At 36.9% G+C, this 22,751-nt stretch overlaps 1 protein-coding gene across 2 annotated transcripts in view; it reads left to right on the forward strand.

Moving 5' to 3' along the window:
- The first annotated feature begins 14,805 nt into the window (after positions 1-14,805).
- LOC117329019 overlaps positions 14,806-22,751 on the forward strand; it is a 38,183-nt gene continuing 30,237 nt past the window's right edge. For both annotated transcript variants that reach the window (XM_033886698.1, XM_033886697.1), the window contains exon 1: positions 14,806-15,123. In XM_033886698.1, coding sequence (XP_033742589.1) covers positions 15,063-15,123 — 61 coding nt within the window. In that variant the 5' untranslated portion in view covers positions 14,806-15,062. The remainder of the gene's footprint in view (positions 15,124-22,751) is intronic.

Below are 22,751 nucleotides of genomic sequence, written 5' to 3' on the forward strand. Positions count from 1 at the left end.
GACAATGCACAACAGCTCAAATCCTATACATCAGCACAAAGTAAAACCAAGTCTCACATTAAACCAGTTCGTCAATAAACAGACAACATTATAAAACCGTCCAATAAATTAAAACGTATAAACTTGGTAGTGCATAGCTACACTCAAACATTATCACCCAAATCACTTCTAAACTAGATAAAGGCTGTCATGTGACGCTCATGCCCAATGACCTTTTGTAATCCAGCTTCGCCCGTCGTCGTGCGTCGTTCGGCGTTCGTTGTTTGTTGACATTTCCACATTTTCGACTTCTTCTCAAAACCTCCTGAACCATTTTTGATGAAATTTTGCAGAAACATTCCTTGGCTAACGGTCTACCAAAATTGTAAATTATATGGTCCCTACCCCTCAGGGGCCTTGATCGGGACAGGGGACCATTAAGGGTCAAATTGACTGATGTTTTCTTTTTCTCAAGACCAAGACATGGCAGAATAATGTGCTCTTCGTGGATGGAAGGTACTTAAGCTGATTTATCAAAATTGTAAATTCCATGGCCCCTGGTGTCACATTCCCCTTGGGGAGTGGCTAAATTTTACTATAGTTTAAAAAGAAACTCGCATGTTTTAACATAATTTGCTTCATTTTCATTGAAAATTGGTTAGCATTTGGTCTGGGCTAACTTTTCTTAGTAATGACATATTATCAGAGATTGTCAATGCAATTTTTCTAGCCAAAATTAAAAAAACACTCAAATTTGCACATAAAAGTTTTTGTTATTTTATCTATGCATATAAAGGCTTGATGTTTGGTCCATCGATAGCATGTATGGCTGGCTACAAATGCTATGCTTATCTTTGACCTTGACCTTCATTCAATGTCACAGGGGTCAAATGATGAAAACAAAATGAAAAATTCAAAATTTTTCAAAATAGTTTATTTTAAAGAACCTGCCCTTATGAAGGTGTATGGAAGGTTTCAAAAATGAAACAGATATGGCACTTTGAGATCATTCCTTGAATGTAAATCCCATGTTTTTGGTCAAATTGACTGGAATTTCAGTAATTTTCCCAATACCCAGATTTGAAAGAATGAAATACTCTTCATGGATGGAAAGGTCGTAAGGCGATTCATCAAAACTGTAAATTTCATGGACCATAGGTTTTCGCCATATTTTTCCCTTGAGAGGTGCTAAACTTTACTATAGTTTATGCAGGAAAATCACATTTTAATGGAAATTGTTTAAGATTGGTTAGAATTATGAGGAGAGGCGAAACTATATTACTATTTAAAAGGGAACTGTTTAAAAAACATTGTTAAAACCTGTTAGGGACAGAACTCTCAGCCCTCCCCCTCCCCCCTTTACATTCCATTATGTGTTTCTCATTTGTCTATCAGGTATGTGTGGCTCTCCTTAGTCCATCAGGTATGTGTGGCTCTCCTTATTCCATCAGGTATGTGTGGTTCTCCTTATTCCATCAGGTATATGTGGCTATCCTTTGTCCATCAGGTATGTGTGACTCTCCTTAGTCCATCAGGTATGTGTGGCTCTCCTTATTCCATCAGGTATATGTGGCTATCCTTTGTCCATCAGGTATGTGTGACTCTCCTTAGTCCATCAGGTATGTGTGGCTCTCCTTATTCCATCAGGTATGTGTGGCTCTCCTTAGTCTATCAGGTATGTGTGGCTCTCCTTATTCCATCAGGTATGTGTGGTTCTCCTTATTCCATCAGGTATATGTGGCTATCCTTTGTCCATCAGGTATGTGTGACTCTCCTTAGTCCATCAGGTATATGTGGCTATCCTTTGTCCATCAGGTATGTGTGGCTCTCCTTATTCCATCAGGTATGTGTGGCTCTCCTTAGTCTATCAGGTATGTGTGACTCTCCTTAGTCCATCAGGTATGGGTGGCTCTCCTTTGTCTATCAGGTATGTGTGGCTCTCCTTAGTCCATCAGGTATGGGTAGCTCTCCTTAGTCCATCAGGTATGGGTAGCTCTCCTTATTCCATCAGGTATGTGTAGCTCTCCTTATTCCATCAGGTATGTGTAGCTCTCCTTAGTCCATCAGGTATGTGTGGCTCTCCTTATTCCATCAGGTATGTGTAGCTCTCCTTAGTCCATCAGGTATGTGTAGCTCTCCTTAGTCCATCAGGTATGTGTGGCTCTCCTTATTCCATCAGGTATGTGTGGCTCTCCTTAGTCCATCAGGTATGTGTGGTTCTCCTTAGTCCATCAGGTATGTGTGACTCTCCTTAGTCCATCAGGTATGTGTGGTTCTCCTTTATTCCATCAGGTATGTGTGACTCTCCTTATTCCATCAGGTATGTGTGGCTCTCCTTAGTCTATCAGGTATGTGTGGTTCTCCTTATTCCATCAGGTATGTGTGACTCTCCATAGTCCATCAGGTATGTGTGGCTCTCCTTAGTCCATCAGGTATGTGTGGCTCTCCTTAGTCCATCAGGTATGTGTGACTCTCCTTAGTCCATCAGGTATGTGTGACTCTCCTTATTCCATCAGGTATGTGTGGCTCTCCTTAGTCCATCAGGTATGTGTGTTTCTCCTTAGTCCATCAGGTATGTGTGGCTCTCCTTAGTCCATCAGGTATGTGTGACTCTCCTTATTCCATCAGGTATGTGTGGCTCTCCTTATTCCATCAGGTATGTGTGGCTCTCCTTAGTCCATCAGGTATGGGTAGCTCTCCTTAGTCCATCAGGTATGTGTGGTTCTCCTTATTCCATCAGGTATGTGTGGCTCTCCTTAGTCCATCAGGTATGTGTGGTTCTCCTTATTCCATCAGGTATGTGTGGCTCTCCTTAGTCCATCAGGTATGTGTGGCTCTCCTTTGTCCATCAGGTATGTGTGGCTCTCCTTAGTCCATCAGGTATGGGTGGCTCTCCTTTGTCCATCAGGTATGTGTGGCTCTCCTTAGTCCATCAGATATGTGTTGTTCTTATTAGTCCATCAGGTTTATGTTGCTATCCTTATTCGCCATCAGATGCGTGTGACCATACTTTGTCCATCAGGTCACAGGGGCTTGGCACGATTTTCCAAATGATAGTCTATATATATATGTATATAGTATCAAGAAAGATACTATATACATATATATATAGACTATCAGAAAGATACTATATACATACATAAGATGTATATATATAGACTATCATTTGGAAAATCGTGCCAAGCCCCTGTGCATCAGGTATGCTTGGTTCTCCTTTGTCCGCCATGAAATGTGTCTCTTTGTTCATCAGGTACTCGCGTGTCTTTCCTTCATGGAAATATTCTTCTTCTCTGTCCATCCGTATATGTAGTTCTCATTTCTCCTTTGTTCTTCGAGTAAATATGGTTCTTCCTTGTCCATCAAGTATCCGTGTCACTCGTTGTCCTTTAATCAATTGTGGTTCTCCTTTGTCATGTAGTTTGTGCGGTTTCCTGAACTTTGCCAATCAGGTATGTATGGCTCTGTAGTATCTATCAGATGCGTGGTTGTTCCTTTCTCATGTAAACTTTCCTTTCCTGTGCGACAGGTACATGTGGTGCTGCTGTGATGTTTATCAATATATGGATATTATGATGAAATGGCACTATGACAAATCGAGAGTTTAGATCAATATTTCTCTTTGAGGAAACTGTTGTTTGATATATTACTGGGTGGTCGGGTGGCACATTGGTAGCAGGCTTGCCATTCACCTAGGCGGCCGGGGTTCGATTCCCCGATCTGACGTGAAAAGGTATGGGGTCATCTGCCCGACCACATGGATATTCCCCCAGGCACTCCGCTTTCCTCCCACAGTGAGACCCCTCGTGCGCTTCCATATGGGCCAACAAGAGTGATTGATATCAGTAAATATATAGAGGATATTTAATGGTTTCCCGTTTAATATAACGTACATATATATTTCACGAGTATGGCTGGATATATTTAAATATTTCTCACTCGTGCTTCGTGTTAATGTGGAGAGATAGGTGTTCTGTCTGTGTTAATGTGGAGAGATAGGTGTTCTGTCTGTGTTAATGTGGAGAGATAGGTGTTCTGTCTGTGTTAATGTGGAGAGATGCGTGTTCTGTCTGTGTTAATGTGGAGAGATACGTGTCCTGTCTGTGTTAATGTGGAGAGATAATGTTCTGTCTGTGTTAATGTGGAGAGATAGTGTTCTGTCTGTGTTAATGTGGAGAGATACGTGTTCTGTCTGTGTTAATGTGGAGATATACGTGTTCTGTCTGTGTTAATGTGGAGGGATACGTGTTCTGTCTGTGTTAATGTGGCGAGATACGTGTTCTGTCTGTGTTAATGTGGAGAGATACGTGTTCTGTCTGTGTTAATGTGGAGAGATACGTGTTCTGTCTGTGTTAATGTGGAGAGATATGTGTTCTGTCTGTGTTAATGTGGAGAGATAATGTTCTGTCTGTGTTAATGTGGCGAGATACGTGTTCTGTCTGTGTTAATGTGGAGAGATACGTGTTCTGTCTGTGTTAATGTGGAGAGATGTGTGTTCTGTCTGTGTTAATATGGAGAGATATGTGTTCTGTCTGTGTTAATGTGGAGAGATACGTGTTCTGTCTGTGTTAATGTGGCGAGATACGTGTTCTGTCTGTGTTAATGTGGAGAGATACGTGTTCTGTCTGTGTTAATGTGGAGAGATACGTGTTCTGTCTGTGTTAATGTGGAGAGATAGTGTTCTGTCTGTGTTAATGTGGAGAAATACGTATTCTGCCTGTGTTAATGTGGAGAGATATGTGTTCTGTCTGTGTTAATGTGGAGAGATAATGTTCTGTCTGTGTTAATGTGGAGAGATACGTGTTCTGTCTGTGTTAATGTGGAGAGATAGTGTTCTGTCTGTGTTAATGTGGAGAGATACGTGTTCTGTCTGTGTTAATGTGGAGAGATAGTGTTCTGTCTGTGTTAATGTGGAGAGATACGTGTTCTGTCTGTGTTAATGTGGAGAGATAGTGTTCTGTCTGTGTTAATGTGGAGGGATACGTGTTCTGTCTGTGTTAATGTGGAGAGATACGTGTTCTGTCTGTGTTAATGTGGAGAGATACGTGTTCTGTCTGTGTTAATGTGGAGAGATAGTGTTCTGTCTGTGTTAATGTGGAGGGATACGTGTTCTGTCTGTGTTAATGTGGAGAGATACGTGTTCTGTCTGTGTTAATGTGGAGTGATACGTGTTCTGTCTGTGTTAATGTGGAGAGATACGTGTCCTGTCTGTGTTAATGTGGAGAGATATGTGTTCTGTCTGTGTTAATGTAGAGATACGTATTCTGTCGGTGTTAATGTGGAGAGATACGTGTTCTGTCTGTGTTAATGTGGAGAGATACGTGTTCTGTCTGTGTTAATGTGGAGAGATACGTGTTTTGTCTGTGTTAATGTGGAGAGATACGTGTTCTGTCTGTGTTAATGTGGAGAGATATGTGTTCTGTCTGTGTTAATGTGGAGAGATACGTGTTCTGTCTATGTTAATGTGGAGAGATATGTGTTCTGTCTGTGTTAATGTGGAGAGATATGTGTTCCGTCTGTGTTAATGTGGAGAGATATGTGTTCTGTCTGTGTTAATGTGGAGATATATTGTTCTGTCTGTGTTAATGTGGAGAGATATTGTTCTGTCTGTGTTAATGTGGAGAGATACGTGTTCTGTCTGTGTTAATGTGGAGAGATACGTGTTCTGTCTGTGTTAATGTGGAGGGATACGTGTTCTGTCTGTGTTAATGTGGAGAGATACGTGTTCTGTCTGTGTTAATGTGGAGAGATACGTGTTCTGTCTGTGTTAATGTGGAGAGATATGTGTTCTGTCTGTGTTAATGTAGAGAGATACGTGTTCTGTCTGTGTTAATGTGGAGAGATACGTGTTCTGTCTGTGTTAATGTGGAGAGATATGTGTTCTGTCTGTGTTAATGTAGAGAGATACGCGTTCCTCTCTGTGTTAATGTGGAGAGATACGCGTTCTGTCTGTGTTAATGTGGAGAGATATTGTTCTGTCTGTGTTAATGTGGAGAGATACGTGTTCTGTCTGTGTTAATGTTGAGAGATAGTGTTCTGTCTGTGTTAATGTGGCGAGATACGTGTTCTGTCTGTGTTAATGTGGAGAGATACGTGTTCTGTCTGTGTTAATGTGGAGAGATACGTGTGTATGTTATTTCTGATATGTCCCATTTTTGTTTGTAGTGTTCATTCTTGTCTACTGAAGAAACAAATTGATAGTTAAATAAGAGTTTAACTTTAAATACAGGAAATGAAGAAAACAAAAATGCAGGTGTTAATTGTACCTAATTGTAACGTAGTATTTATGGTTTATTCTCGTCAAAAATATCTCTATCCATGTAATAATGGAGTAAAAAAGAAACAAAGCGTTCCTTACAATTGTTTTTGTATTATCGCAGTCAACTGTTTGAAAGTTAAATGTGAACAGCTGAGATACTAAATATAATCTGATGGGGATATGATCCGTATTGTGACGTAGAAATACACCCTGGTATCGACTCTAACTATTGATACGTAGATTCATCGGCGAGATATTTTACTTATCTCGATGTCCATATGTTATTATCCATAAACCATAAGAACAAAGGGTGATAGAGGTATCGCTCTCTCGTGTGAGTACGAACTTGTAAATGCGGAACCGTCTGCCGGGTGTCCGGAGATATAAATCGTTATAATCTTTCCGATAATCTGACAAACACGAAAGCATGACGTTTACGTGATAAAATTAATCCATTATGTAAACTTCAAACTTATTGATATTTAAAAAATCGATACTTCCTTTTAATTACACGGTTTATGGTCCTAACACAATGTACGAGGCGTAAACCTGATATCCAATCCTACTGTACTGAAGCGTGATATGTTGAGGTGTAAGCACGCTAGAAGTTAAATGGTCGGACACTTATAGGTCTGACGTAAATACATGCATAGCATGCATGTGTCTGTAGGTTCAGATTAAAAATGAACTTTATGGCTGATGAACATGACCACCCGTGGTAATGTGTATGACTGGTTTGGAGATAATAGGACCCGATACATGTACGTGTAATTACTCTAACTATACAATAGGATGTAAATAAAGTAATACAGTTTTATCCTTGTTAACTTTCTATGTATATTTTTGAGTTAGGACGTATTGCAGAATTACTTTCAGCGCATTGCGAGCTAGGAAGGCTTCCTCAAGTAGTACAAACATTAGTAAGGAATGGTCTAACAGCTACAGTGACAATTGTATAATATAGTCACGTTAGGATGTACATGATGGATGGTTCAAGTTCAAGTGTTTTATTCACTAAATGCAATACAGCAAATAGGTTATACAAATACATGTAATACAAGAATCATTCTGAACGTACTTCTCAAGATGGCGGAGGATAATTCCTTACATTGCTAAATACAATTACTTTAAATGAACGTACTTAATATAATTACGAACTACAGATTCATAAGATATTTTCTTTTATCTGTTGCTTGCGTCGAAAAATTACCTAATTTACTTGGGAGACATTTTTGTCTGAAAATATTTCTATAAGCTTATAAATATATGTCTTTAATAATATTGTTTTATAAATTTAACTCTTAACGCTGCATAAGCTGAAAATAGAATAAAATGTATCTAATCCTTACATTATTTTTGTTACATACAGTACATATTCTTTCGCTTCTCGGAGCCCTGACTCAATATAAAGAGAGTGTGCATGCAGGGAGTTGTCTGTCTTGGTTTGGAATATATATCGGATAACACTGATTTACCTGTTAGTGTTACTTTTAATATTATAGGACGAAGAATTTTAGATAATCATAGTTCAATGTTATTAGTTATGCGAAGGAATGTACCAGTGATTGGATATGTATGTGGCTATAATTGTAATTTCTCATTAAATGATAACTGTGTTGGGTCTGTGAAATCGCTCTCACATGTTAAAACATTTTGTGTATTTCACATGTAAAATATTCAAGTGACATCGCAATGATTTATACACGTATGACATATTTCTGTTTGGGGTTTAAATATTTAATACATACAGGTAATTCACATTCAATTAACAAAATAACACTATGCTCATTTCACACGCAGTCGTGAATTAATTACTTTGCTTACTGAAGTGATTGGCTGGTTTAATTACTCTCACTTCACAAGAGCCGGTGTACCGACGGAATACGGTTATTGCTATTACTACCCACTTTCGATTTTCATTTTTCATTTGAGGTTTGTAATTATCGGTCCAGATTTAAACTGTTAATTGTTAATCGATAATTTGTTGGTGAGGATTTGAGAAATCTAACACCCACTTTTTGATGTTCTAATTATCCACTTAAATCTGCCACCATGTAGTTAGCCGTGTACTCCCCCCGGGGATATAAGGGTTTTGTAAATCACATAATTACAGGATTGAGGGGGTTATAAAACTCGAGCAAAATAAAACTCGAGCATAAGTCAATAAAGGTTTTAAGGATAATTGTTTATAACAGAGAATGTCAATAAAGATATATACAGACCATGCATTGGTGGTTTACAAACACCTCTCCGTGCTACACGTTATATGGTTTAATTAATGTATAAAACGTATTGTTCCATAACAGTCCACATTTTTAGAGTCAAGACTTGGATGTAGGTACTCGTATGTAATCGATTCACCTAGAAAAAAATCGTTATGTCACAAAAACTATGAATGCTCTGTTAATGTACGTTAAACAAATATGGAAATAAAGAATCCTAGTGTTCAGAAACTAAACACATTGATGTACTATTTGTAGGGTTGAGGTTGTGAGGTGGTTATCCTAGTCAACAAAACAATGTCAAATATTGATAATTTCTCTGTACAAAGTAAAGAGACACTATGATGTCAATAACTATACAATACATGATAATATCTAATTGTTTCATTAGTTTATCACCATCAGTCATAGAGATTTGGAGTCGAATTTCCTTTGTAGTAGCTGGTGGCTACCTCACGGAACATTACACAGGGTTATTTAGAAGATTTTGTCATCTAGAGACATTAAAATTTTGCAAGAAATCTGCATTGGTTGTATTTAGAGGACCGAGGATTTATGTAATTAATGTGACAATACCCATCATTAGTGAACACTTTTCCTTGGGGTAAATCCAAACGCATTAACTCCGCTGATGAAAAGTAAGTTTAATGTATGAACAACGATATTGCTACGTATCCGTGTTTCTGTCAGGAGATCAATACATTATACCTTAACTACATGTAGTTATTACTATTCCAGGGTTCCTGCTAACATATTCATGAGTGAAGCCACACACAGCGACGTAATCAGAAGTCTATTGTTAGCTACACGTTCGCACGTTGCGTTACGACAGAAAAAAATGGATAAAAAGACTTCGTGTTGAATACAGCCTGTTGGTATTAACATGGATGTTTTATAAATATTTTCTAACATATACATGCATGAGTTCACATATCGCATGTATAGACACGGGCAATAGGGATATTGATATTTACAATGTTTTGATGAAATGCTTTGTTTTTTTCTTATAAGCTGATAACACCAGCCTAAACTGAAAGAGAAATGCACAGCATCAGCCGTAAGGGATACAGATACGGCAATAGTCTTAAAAGGACAAAATTTACAGCATCATTCTTAAAGGACAAAATCTACAGCATCAGTTTTAATGGACAAAACACACAGCATCATTCTTAAAGGACAAAACACACATCATCATTCTTAAAGGACAAAACACACATCATCATTCTTAAAGGATAAAACACACAGCATCAGTCTTAAAGGACAAAACACACATCATCATTCTTAAAGGACAAAACACACATCATCATTCTTAAAGGACAAAACACACAGCATCATTCTTAAAGGACAAAACACACATCATCATTCTTAAAGGACAAAACACACATCATCATTCTTAAAGGACAAAATCTAGATCATCAGCTTTAAAAACAAACTCTTTGAAGACAACACACACAGCATCAGTCTTAAAGGACAAAATCTACAGCATCAGTCTTAAAGGACAAAACACACATCATCAGTCTTAAAGGACAAAACACACATCATCAGTCTTAAAGGACAAAATCTAGATCATCAGCTTTAAAAACAAAATGTAAGGGATCGACCTTTAAAACGACAAAATCTACAGCATCACTTTTAAAGGACAAAATCTAAAGCATCACTTTTTAAGGACAAAATCTACAGCTTAAGCCTTAACCTATAGTGGCTGATTTCTGAAATCAAATATCTCATTATGGAAAATTAGGATCTAATTTGGTAAGATTGCACGAATCCTTTCCAATTACACGGTGTGTGACGAGATGTACAAAACTGTTTTCAACGCCGTGAACCAGCGTCATGTCATGGTAACGACCCCGAAATTCTATCAGTGTGGATTGACACCACTCCGTCAGGCAACCCTAGCTTTACATGTTATTTGACTTTATAAAAGATCGTTTTTAAATATTTTCCAACTAAGAATATTATTGATAAATCGGCTTTGTGTCCAATTTCTGATATAAATATAATAGCATGCATCCTCAATAGAAAGAATTAATACGGTTCTTTTGTGAGCCATGTATATTGACAGTTCCATACCATTCTATAGAATGGGACACCAACATAACAACAGAACCAAAAATCGAAGACGTCTGCAAAAAGATCACAATAACCTCATTTATGTTGTCCATGCATCACAGTGATCAATTTCTACATTAACCTTAGCTGTTTCCGTCTCGCTGTAGGGGTTCGGACACGTGTTTCTATTTCATGTAGATTGTTGTCACACTTTCTCTCTTTGTATAGCGCACTATCGCTGTGTCGCTCTTCACATGACCCTCTACCTTTGGGTTACGAGTTCGAAACCTACGTGGGGCAGTTGCTTGGTACTGACTGTAGGTCGGTGGTTTTTCTCCGGGTACTCAATCTCATGAAACCAGGCACGTCCTTAAATGACCCAGGCTGTTGATAAGACGTTAAACAAAATGAACCAAGCACTGTCGCTCTTCACATGGCGCACTGTCGTATTTTGCATGACGCAGTGTCGCATTATCACTCTTCGCCTAGCGCACCATCCCTTTTCACATGGCGCACTGTCGTATTGTCATTGGCGGGGTTTAAATGCGGCAGTCCGACAAGACCGAAACAAGCCACTATACAAATGCATTTTTGGATTTTATAACTTTTCTTGATCCTGTATTTTTCTAGTCTACGTAAACAAAAGAGTTTTATATTGATTTTCCCGTACGTATCGCTCCTTTATAACGATAAATGCCGATGTGTTTTAACTACGTTGTATAGACAGCTCATCCGTGCATAATAAAGAAACCAAGAGTTTCCAGCATTGCTCCGTATGTACAATAGACATCATTACCAATAACCACAATGGCCGCATGACTAGTATATCCGGAACAACAGGTCCGGAACCACGTACATGACAATTCACTTACAATGTACTTTGGCTAGTATGGTTTACACACCTCAGTAGACAGGCGGAGATAATGTAGTTATATAGAACAAAAATGTTCTGTATACAATATATAATTATAGATTTGTAATTTAACTTAAAATCATTAAGCAAAATGTATTAGTAGTGATTAGTGGGAATCTGAAGTCAGCGTGCAGAACTCTGTCTTTTTGTTTATATATCGTTTCTAACCCATTGCTGTCACCATAGTATTAGAATATAGGTCTATGGAAGCTCTGTATGATCAGATGTTTGAACTGTTACTTGAGTTGTCCTTAGATCGTGATTAGATCTATCGACCAATGAAACCTGGCCCCAGATTCGTCATTATTCCTGACCGAGAAAATTCATTTCCATATGAAATCATCATAGAATGTAAGGGAACCTCCTTACTTAAAATGCTAGTTTAAATCTAATAATGCTTCACTATGGAAGAACTTCAGTTCACGACTTGACTTAAGTTAAGGAACACTGATGGACCAGATTAATGATGTGCTGTTAAATATGCTAGTTTTAGATACAGTATGTTGATCAGAAAACTAATATATCATGGTTTTACATCTACATCAAATGATTGTAACGGTCGTCATGTTTTCCGACTCCGGAATATTCTTTACCAGCAAGACAACTCCTGGTACTCAAACCAGCTTTCATTTCAAACTTTATATGTGAAAACATAAGTTTAAGCCCTCCTCCCGGACCAGGAATCTAGTGTTTCCATTTCCTCATTAAAATCAGATATCCATGTTTTCTTCACTTATAATTAGTTGTGTACCATCTCGTATCTCACATAACTTTTATTTTGTTGAAGAAAACGAGCATTTGGAAGGCCCAGCTCAACATGCTGTAATAGGAACGCCTCTCCGTGGTTCGGCTCCAAATTTTGTCAGGTTTAGGGAACAACCAACCAATTGAAAAAATATATTTTTGAAGCAGCCCCTGTGTATAGAACGTTGAGCCAAGGATAAAATGTCTGGCAGCCACTGATTGGCCAGTATGTTATGAAGTGAGAAAATAGATATGTAGCCTGATAGGTAACTATCAATAAGAAATGTTGATATAAATTTCTTAAGTCCGATTGTTTTTTTTCCCCAAAAGTTCACGTAATAATAGTAAACAGGTAAACATTTAAGATTTTTGAGAATTTTTACTGCGAAATTCACCTATTTTCAAAATGGCTACCCTGGAGAAAATTTGAGCTGAAGGACCCAACTTTTTTTTTTGATTAGGTGTTATATCAGACCCTAAACTTTTGTTATAAACTATAATCGTCATATTCAATTCAAGAATTTGAATGAAATAATCCAAAACGTTAACACTAAGGTCTATGGGAAAACAATTGGTTGGTTGGTCTCTTTAAGGTCCATCGATTTCTGATGGTGATGTCTGCCCAGTTCCTTCTGTCTCAGTTCCGCCTTGTTTTCCATGTTAATGCTGTACTTTATATGTAGAGGTGTGTGTATGAGTTAAAATACAGAGAACAAGGCTGAAAATGGAAATTAACGAATGAGAGTCAACTTGCATGAGAACATTAGGATATTGAACCCAGGGTGCCAACCCGTACTCCACTTTGTATTTGTATTTCTGTTCTATACCAATATTGTGTATGTGTTGTTTATAACATTTACGTATGGCCCAAAGTCAATAAAGAAATTGAAATTGAAACCCTGGTAGTAATCCTACTTTATAAAATACATTAATGAATATTTAAAGATGTTATTTAAAATGCTGTAGTATTGTAATATCACCTGACATTGTTTATACATATTCATAAAGCGGTTATGTCATATGTTGTTGATGTTACCATTGTAGTTCAGATTACATTGCTATCTTCTGTCCATGTTAGGTTTACGGATTCCTTTGTATTGCACTTTTGCAATAGTGCCAGCATTGCATATTCCCTTTTGCTCAGTTGTTGTGACATTCGCTTTTCTGCTATGTTTGATTCTAACATAAAATTAATATGTCTTTTGATGTTGTATGCATGTAAATAATATCTGTGAATAAGGATCTTACTCTTCTTTCCATGAATAGATAGAATGGATACATTTGATTCAATTATACGTTTTTTTTAATTACCTGCATGAAGTAGTTATATTATTATAAATAGTTATATCAAATTCCAGAGAATATTCACAAAGATCTAGGGGTTAATATCCTCGTTTTGTTTTGTATATAAATTATAGAATCTTTGGTAGATCCGTCTTTACCGTTATATTACACCTTTCTGTGGTTAAATGTCACTAAAGTATAACTAGGACAGATATTAAATTCCACTGGAGTAATAGTGTATGTATACCATAATTTTACACATTTATCTACGCCACAATGTATAAATTACCATACTACATCCTTTACCCCACGTACCCATGTCTAATTTTTGACACGGTAGTGATACTGGATTTAATATGCGGCGATTTAAAATATAATATAGGGTTTGAAATGAAGAGATTACGGTCAATTTCAGTTGGGATTAACATTTTTATAGACCCAAGCATTTCTTATAATATGTACACGACCAGGGTATGGTGTGTTTTAGTAATAACCGAATGACCTTAAACTGTATTGTTAACGTTATGTATAATACATGGCTGGGTATGAATTATTTGACTACTTTCCAGGTTTCCCATTATTTACAATTATAATGACGGAAATCCCGACCTCGTCAAAGTCATGTTGCTATATAACACAAATAATATTTGTAAATAATAGTTGTATGTGTTTCCCCTTTAAAAATACTTAGTACGTTACATGAAGTAATATGTTATCTATGTTGTCCAGGTGATGGACGGACGAATAAGGACGATTGGACAACATAAAGATCTGATAAGAGTTGCAATGCCAGAAAACCGTATGTAAGTTAGTTATAAAGAAACAAATAAAATGATTTAAACGAACGAGAAAGAGAACAGGATGAAAAAATGAAAACAAAATGAAAAAAAAAAACGAGAAAGAACGATAAACGATGTGTGAGAAAGATTTTGGATGAATATGGTGGTTATTGAGAGTGAGGAATGTAACAATGATGGACACAGTGTAATAAAAAGTAAGATTAGTTGTTTTAGAATGATTAACACCGACACCACCAGCCACGAGATTAATACTGGATGCTGCAATCCATATCTATTTCTGTAGAGGTCTGTGATGTTACTCCAGTCGACATTACAATAACCGGTCATATTCAATACATCTCCTAGACAAGCTTTATTCCAAAATACAAATTATACCTTTTAAAATTAACCACGAACATATGTATAAGTATGAAAAGCAATCCCCATTTAAAAAGGCTGTAAAGCCTTCGACCATGCGGTCCAATAAAATCACTCGAACCAGCGCGCGCACGACTGGCTGTAAATAATAGGACACGTTTTGCATTGTTACTGGTATTTTCTCTCGTATAGCTCCACCACACAGCTTTTATTAATTTTCAATAATCTAAACAGATTAAGTGCGGGTGTTTGTCTGTACATTTGGCAATTTAAAGCTGTGAAGACCAACGTGTTAAATGAAATATATCGAGTGTATACAGCAGGTTATGTACCCGTGTATTACGTTACAGTTATGTTGGTGTGTTGGCTAGAAACGGACATCGGCTGATGATGAGGGGAAGGTGACCTACCATTGTTATAATACCTAGTGTCGTTACCTGTATCATATCAAAACAATGAGGATACCATTAAATTCCATAGTGATATACTTATTAGGACAATGGATAAAACACTCAGGTATGTATAATAACGTTTTATTTTAGTAATATATCGCGAACTATTTTCTTACCTTTGCTTAATGAATTGTGATGAATTGACCAGGCGTATCTAGGCACCAGGTATTGCGCTTTCTACCCGTTGTCCTATAATTTTGAGCTAATTTGGATCACAGGGTGTGTTTTATTTGATATCTTGCGTTGTTTTAATGAACACATAGCCACTTGATAACGTTTCCATATTTGTTTGTTCGCCCTGATTAATGTTAACTCACATATCTCACCATACATTTCCTCCCTTCTGTGTTTCTCATGGAAATTTGAAAGATCGATTATATTTCTACATAACACAATCAGCGTATAAAAAGGACCTTTTATCAGGAAAATAGGAAACTATGGAAAATATATATCTACCTGATATTCCATGGCAAATGTAGGGTCGAAGAATATTTACCTATGTAACCGTCTCTCTTAGCTTAATTGTCATAGAAATTCAATGTCCTTCTGGAGAAATTCCATAAAATGAGTACAAATATAATCTGACACTTTGAAGTAGTCAATATTAGCTGATTTGAATTTTCTGCTGTCAGACAGAAATGTAAGAAATATACAGTATTTCTATAAAAATGTTCCAAGGATCGTGATTTATTGAGGACTGCATACTTTTATTGTATATCACTGTCCTATTCAGTCGACCAAATGAGACAACACATTAGATATATATGCAGTGTTGTTGATAATTTGTCATCTCTTTGGTGATGATTTGTTTATATAAAAGGGACACTTAAGTTATATTACGTGTTTGAAATCGCCCAGGTATTTCTATTTTATGAAATTGTCCGTTTTAGATGTATTTTCGGTCTTACAATTATTTATATCCTTGTCGGTTATAGTGCGTGCCGTGCACAAATATGATTCGACAACATGGTCAAAATGAAGGCTAGAAGTTCGTGTAGAATGAGGTATAGTTGACTTTAATTATGAAACCATTACCATACAAAAGGCTGCTTACAGAACTTTATTGGGAAGGGAACTTTAAAAATGACAATAAGTTTAAACTTCCTACTGCTTGAACATTTATAAAAATTGACAATTTACCAACAATTGATATGGTATAGAACTGCATTGCAAAACATCATCAAAGACCTCTACGTAGTTATGTAAAATAGCCACATTTAAAAGAATAGAAGACACCGGAAGCTTCAGACCAAATATCATGAAATTTGATCAATAAATCTGTAACGTTATCTGGTAGCCAACAGTAAAATGTTGCATCTGTAGGAATGGTTTTTGCCACATAATCGGCAAGTTCTGTGATGTCATACGTCAATGCTATAGACATCCTTAGACATGTAACAAAACTAGTCCGACGTCATCAATAAATGACGGTGTGATGACGTCATTTTATTGTTTTAGTGGAGGAAGTAGCCAGTCTCAGTGTAGATTAAAGTGATGCCATTATCTACTGATGAGTAATGTCATAAAGTAAAATAATGGTATGACCAAAACAATGACGTAGTTCACATGTCATGCTAGTTATGACGTCGCACGCACGTTAAACTAGTTATGACGTTGTACGAATATAATATTAGTTATGACGTTTTGCACATATAATACTAATTATGACGTTGTACACATATAATACTAGTTATGACGTAGCGTATATATAATACTAGTTATGACGTACACATATAATACTAGTTGGGACGTTGTACACAGGTTATATTAGTTATGACGTTGTACATTATCATTATATGATACTAGTTACGATGTAGTGTACATATTATACTAGCTACATGTATGACGTAGTGCACATATAATTCTAGTTATGACGTTGTGCACATATGATACTAGTTATGACGTAGTGTACATATACTACTAGTTATGATGTTGTACTCATGTTATATTATTTATGACGTACACAAATGATACTAGTTATGACGTTGTGCACATATAATACTAGTTGGGACGTAGTGTACATATCATACTAGCTATGACGTGGTGTACATATAATACTAGTTATGACGTAGTGTACATATTGTACTAGTTATGACGTAACGCACATATAATGCTAGTTAGATATATATATGACGTAGTGTACATATAATTCTAGTTATGACGTTGTGCACATATAATACTAGTTATGACGTAGTGTGCATATACTACTAGTTATGACGTTGTACACATGTTATATTAGTTATGACGTTGTACATTATCATTATATGATACTAGTTACGATGTAGTGCACATATAATACTAGTTATGACGTAGTGTACATATTATACTAGTTATGACGTAGTGCACATATAATACTAGTTATATATCTGATGTAGTGTACATATAATTCTCGTTATGACGTTGTGCACATATAATACTAGTTATGACGTTGTGTACATATTATACTAGTTACGATGTAGTGCACATATAATACTAGTTATGACGAAGTGTACATATACTACTAGTTATATGACGTTGTACACAAATAATACTAGTTATCACGTTGTTCACAATTTATATAATATTAGTTATTTTGTACACAGATTTAACAATGACAAGTTATAATCGTGTAACAATGGCGTAGTGAACATATAACAATAGCAAAATGCACTTATATAAATAACAACAATACGTTACTGGTATATCAATGACACAAAGTAGACAATTCATATATATATTGATGGTATATGAATCACATACATATATACAACAGTCATATACCAATGACATACGATACCAGTATATCAGCGCTATTTAAACACAATGCCCGCGCAGTATCATCAGCTATTGAAGTATGAATTAATTATTTGGGTTTTCACGCTGTGAAACGTCTAGTCGACCACTCCTGACCGTACGTTTGATAAGCTTGTCCGTGATTTGTTAAATGTACACCGTCATATTATGTTTGTTTGGTGGATGGTATTGATATTCTTTACCGCCTGTCACTGAAACATTGGACACCGATTGAAGTGTTGTTTTGAACAATCGGTTTTATTTATTATAATGTTGCGCTAACATTACACTGTTTGTTGTGCTAACAATCTTTGACAGTCCATTTTATGACCTACCTGGTCACACAGTTTGGGATGTTATATCTACTGGTACAACAGTGAATATTGATTAATACCACGAACGCGTTACCTTAGATAAGGTTCTATGATGGCGCACTATAAAGGTAGTTGTTAGATTTCGTGGTGATAATATTTCGTGGTTGTCGCAGTCGGACCTAGTTCGCGGGCACTACGCACTATTTTGTATGTACATGAAATTTTCATTAGGTATGTATTTTCGCGCAATATTCGCTTAATAAGCATTCTGCAGTAAACAGTTCTATACAATTGTTTGTAGATATAATATTCGTTGGTCATTTATTTTCTCGCTTTATTCGATGATCGCGAATATAGCGAAATTAAATTTCCCACGAATATTACAAACTTTACAGTATACACGCGTATGACGATGTAAGGCCATTCGATGTTATTCAGTACAAAGCTTCGTTGTAATAAAACGTCCATTATTGGTATAACGACGATATTGACAACTTTCTTTCCAGGTTATGTAACTTTGATGAAAGCTCACTAAGGTCCTATATAATACGAGAGAAAGACGTATAGAAATTTTAGACAGGTACTTTCCCCCTGTAACACCTGTGAGTTCTAACACATAGAAATGGCCTTACATGATGTAGTATTGTTATTTGTATTTCGTTATTAGAAAATTTATTTATGTATTTGTTCATGTTTGTTTTACTTCTGGTTAAATGAATTAGTCATGAAGATTTCATAATATGTCTACATAACGGACATACAAGTCAATAACCCTTTAAATTTGGATTTGATGATGGACGCATGCCGAGGAATACATAATATAAAAACATCATACAGCTGTTTACGTCTTCAACGTCTCTTTTACTGATACAGTAGGAACGTAAGGGTACGTACCATTATTAGTGATATAGTAGGGACGGTAAGGGTACATACCATTATTGGTGATATAGTAGGGACGGTAAGGGTACATACCATTATTGGTGATATAGTAGGGACGGTAAGGGTACATACCATTATTAGTGATATAGTAGGGACGGTAAGGGTAGATACCATTATTGGTGATATAGTAGGGACGGTAAGGGTACATACCATTATTAGTGATATAGTACGGACGGTAAGGGTACATACCATTATTGGTGATATAGTAGGGACGGTAAGGGTACATACCATTATTAGTGACATAGTAGGGACGGTAAGGGTACATACCATTATTGGTGATATAGTAGGGACGGTAAGGGTACATACCATTATTAGTGATATAGTAGGGACGGTAAGGGTACATACCATTATTGGTGATATTGTAGGGATGGTAAGGGTACATACCATTATTAGTGATATAGTAGGGACGGTAAGGGTACATACCATTATTGGTGATATAGTAGGGACGGTAAGGGTACATACCGTTATTAGTGATATAGTAGGGACGGTAAGGGTACATACCATTATTGGTGATATAGTAGGGACGGTAGGGTACGTACCATTATTAGTGATATAGTAGGGACGGTATGGGTACATACCATTATTGGTGATATAGTAGGGACGGTAAGGGTACATACCATTATTAGTGATATAGTAGGGACGGTAAGGGTACATACCATTCTTGGTGATATAGTAGGGACGGCAAGGGTACATACCATTATTAGTGATATAGTAGGGACGGTAAGGGTACATACCATTATTAGTGATATAGTGGGGACGGTAAGGTTATATATCATTATTGGTGATATAGTAGGGACGGTAAGGGTACGTACCATTATTGGTGATATAGTAGGGACGGTAAGGGTACGTACCATTATTGTTGATATAGTAGGGACGGTAAGGGTACATACCATTATTAGTGATATAGTAGGGACGGTAAGGGTACATACCATTATTAGTGATATAGTAGGGACGGTAAGGGTATATACCATTATTGGTGATATAGTAGGGACGGTAAGGGTACATACCATTATTAGTGATATAGTAGGGACGGTATGGGTACATACCATTATTGGTGATACAGTAGGGACGGTAAGGGTACATACCATTATTAGTGATATAGTAGGGACGGTAAGGGTACATACCATTATTGGTGATATAGTAGGGACGGTAAGGGTACATACCATTATTGGTGATATAGTAGGGACGGTAAGGGTACATACCATTATTGGTGATATGGTAGGGACGGTAAGGGTACATACCATTATTGGTGATATAGTAGGGACGGTAAGGGTACATACCATTATTGGTGATATAGTAGGGACGGTAAGGGTACATACCATTATTGTTGATATAGTAGGGACGGTAAGGGTACGTACCATTATTGGTGATATAGTAGGGACGTTAGGGTACGTACCATTATTACTGATATAGTAGGGACGGTAAGGGTACATACCATTATTAGTGATATAGTAGGGACGGTAAGTGTACATACCATTATTAGTGATATAGTAGGGTCGGTAAGGGTACGTACCATTATTAGTGATATAGTAGGGACGGTAAGGGTACGTACCATTATTGGTGATATAGTAGGGACGGTAAGGGTACATACCATTATTGGTGATATAGTAGGGACGGTAAGGGTACGTACCATTATTGGTGATATAGTAGGGACGGTAAGGGTACATACCATTATTGTTGATATAGTAGGGACGGTAAGGGTACATACCATTATTAGGGATATAGTAGGGACGGTAAGTGTACATACCATTATTAGTGATATAATAGGGTCGGTAAGGGAACGTACCATTATTAGTGATATAGTAGGGACGGTAAGGGTACGTACCATTATTGGTGATATAGTAGGGACGGTAAGGGTACATACCATTATTGGTGATACAGTAGGGACGGTAAGGGTACATACCATTATTAGTGATATAGTAGGAACGGTAAGGGTACGTACCATTATTGGTGATATAGTAGGGACGGTAAGGGTACATACCATTATTGGTGATATAGTAGGGACGGTAAGGGTACATACCATTATTGGTGATATAGTAGGGACGGTAAGGGTACATATCATTATTAGTGATATAGTAGGGACGGTAAGGGTACATACCATTATTAGTGATATAGTAGGGACGGTAAGGGTAGATACCATTATTGGTGATATAGTAGGGACGGTAAGGGTACATACCGTTATTAGTGGTTTAAGTATTAGTTTCGACCTCGCATTTGACACCCTTAAATAGATTCAATTTACAGCAAAGGAGACAATATACGAGACGGTTTATGAGACAGTAGACAATAGAGGAGTATTAGACAGTATACGAGACAGTATATGAGAGACAGTATATGAGGTAGTATATGCCGAATATTGAATGTAAAACCAGCTGTTTTTTTAGTTGTATGACCCGTCAGTGATGCTAGGGCCGAAAAAGAGGAAATAAGGAATATGAAATATGGCCTGAAATATATAAAGAGAGGCCATTAACCCCCTCCTAATTTAATCAATTCAATAAGGTTGGAGATATTTTCCTTTCGAAATACAAAAACTGATCTAGTATCACCATTCATATTTGGAAGTAATGTCTGCCTTTTTATTACATCTTATATTCCCCAATGGATTGTAAAGTATTTAATATTGAAGGGTTTATCTATAATATACATTACACGTAATATTTACCTTTTTTACTATGCTTATGCTACTTTTGATCATGGGAAGCTATTTCCACATACAGTCCTATTAATCATGACAACAAGTAAACATTTTTTACATTTTCATTGTATTTGGATAGTATTAATTGCGATTTTATAACACGTATTTAGTACTTGTGGACAATCACCTGATGTGATAAACCCAGCAGGACGATCATCTCACGTGATAAACCGAGCAGGACAATCACCTCACGTGACAAACCCATTAGGACAATCACCTCATGTGATAAACCCAGCAGGACAATCACCTCATGTGATAAACCCAGCAGGACAATCACCTCACGTGATAAACCCAGCAGTACAATCACCTCACGTGATAAACCCAGCAGGACAATCACCTCACGTGATAAACCCAGCAGTACAATCACCTCACGTGATAAACCCATCAGTACAATCACCTCACGTGATAAACCCAGCAGTACGATCACCTCACGTGATAAACCCAGCAGTACGATCACCTCACGTGAAAACCCAGCAGTACACCAGCGGATTTAAACCCCTGCTTCTATGCCAGAGAAAGAAAGGTTTCAGCTGGGTGAGCAGTAGAAGTGTAGCTAGGAAACTTGTCGTCCGTTACGATAAACCAGATCTGATGGAATCATTTAATTCTATACCGTTTATAACATGTTCTTCACGCGTGGTAATTCCTAGCTGAGGATACTGTAGATAGCTTGTATTGCTGTAGAGAGCATGTATTGATTTGTATTAGATTTTATCAGAGGCCATATAAACAAAAGTACCACATGCTGAGGATTTCATGTGTTTAATAGTAGATACACATTGTTTACATGTGTAAGCAATATACAATTCAGATGTATTGAAACTGTCACTCATATAACATGTAAGTTAAATACAGTATCATGTCTAAAACAACAAAGAATATCGCATGATTACGACGCCATAATTCAAACATGAAATCAATCAAGTCAAGGCAAAAAATAAACAAAATATAGATGTGCATGGAGACCCA

This window comes from Pecten maximus, chromosome 6 (assembly GCF_902652985.1).
Source record: "Pecten maximus chromosome 6, xPecMax1.1, whole genome shotgun sequence".
NCBI lineage: Eukaryota > Metazoa > Mollusca > Bivalvia > Pectinida > Pectinidae > Pecten > Pecten maximus.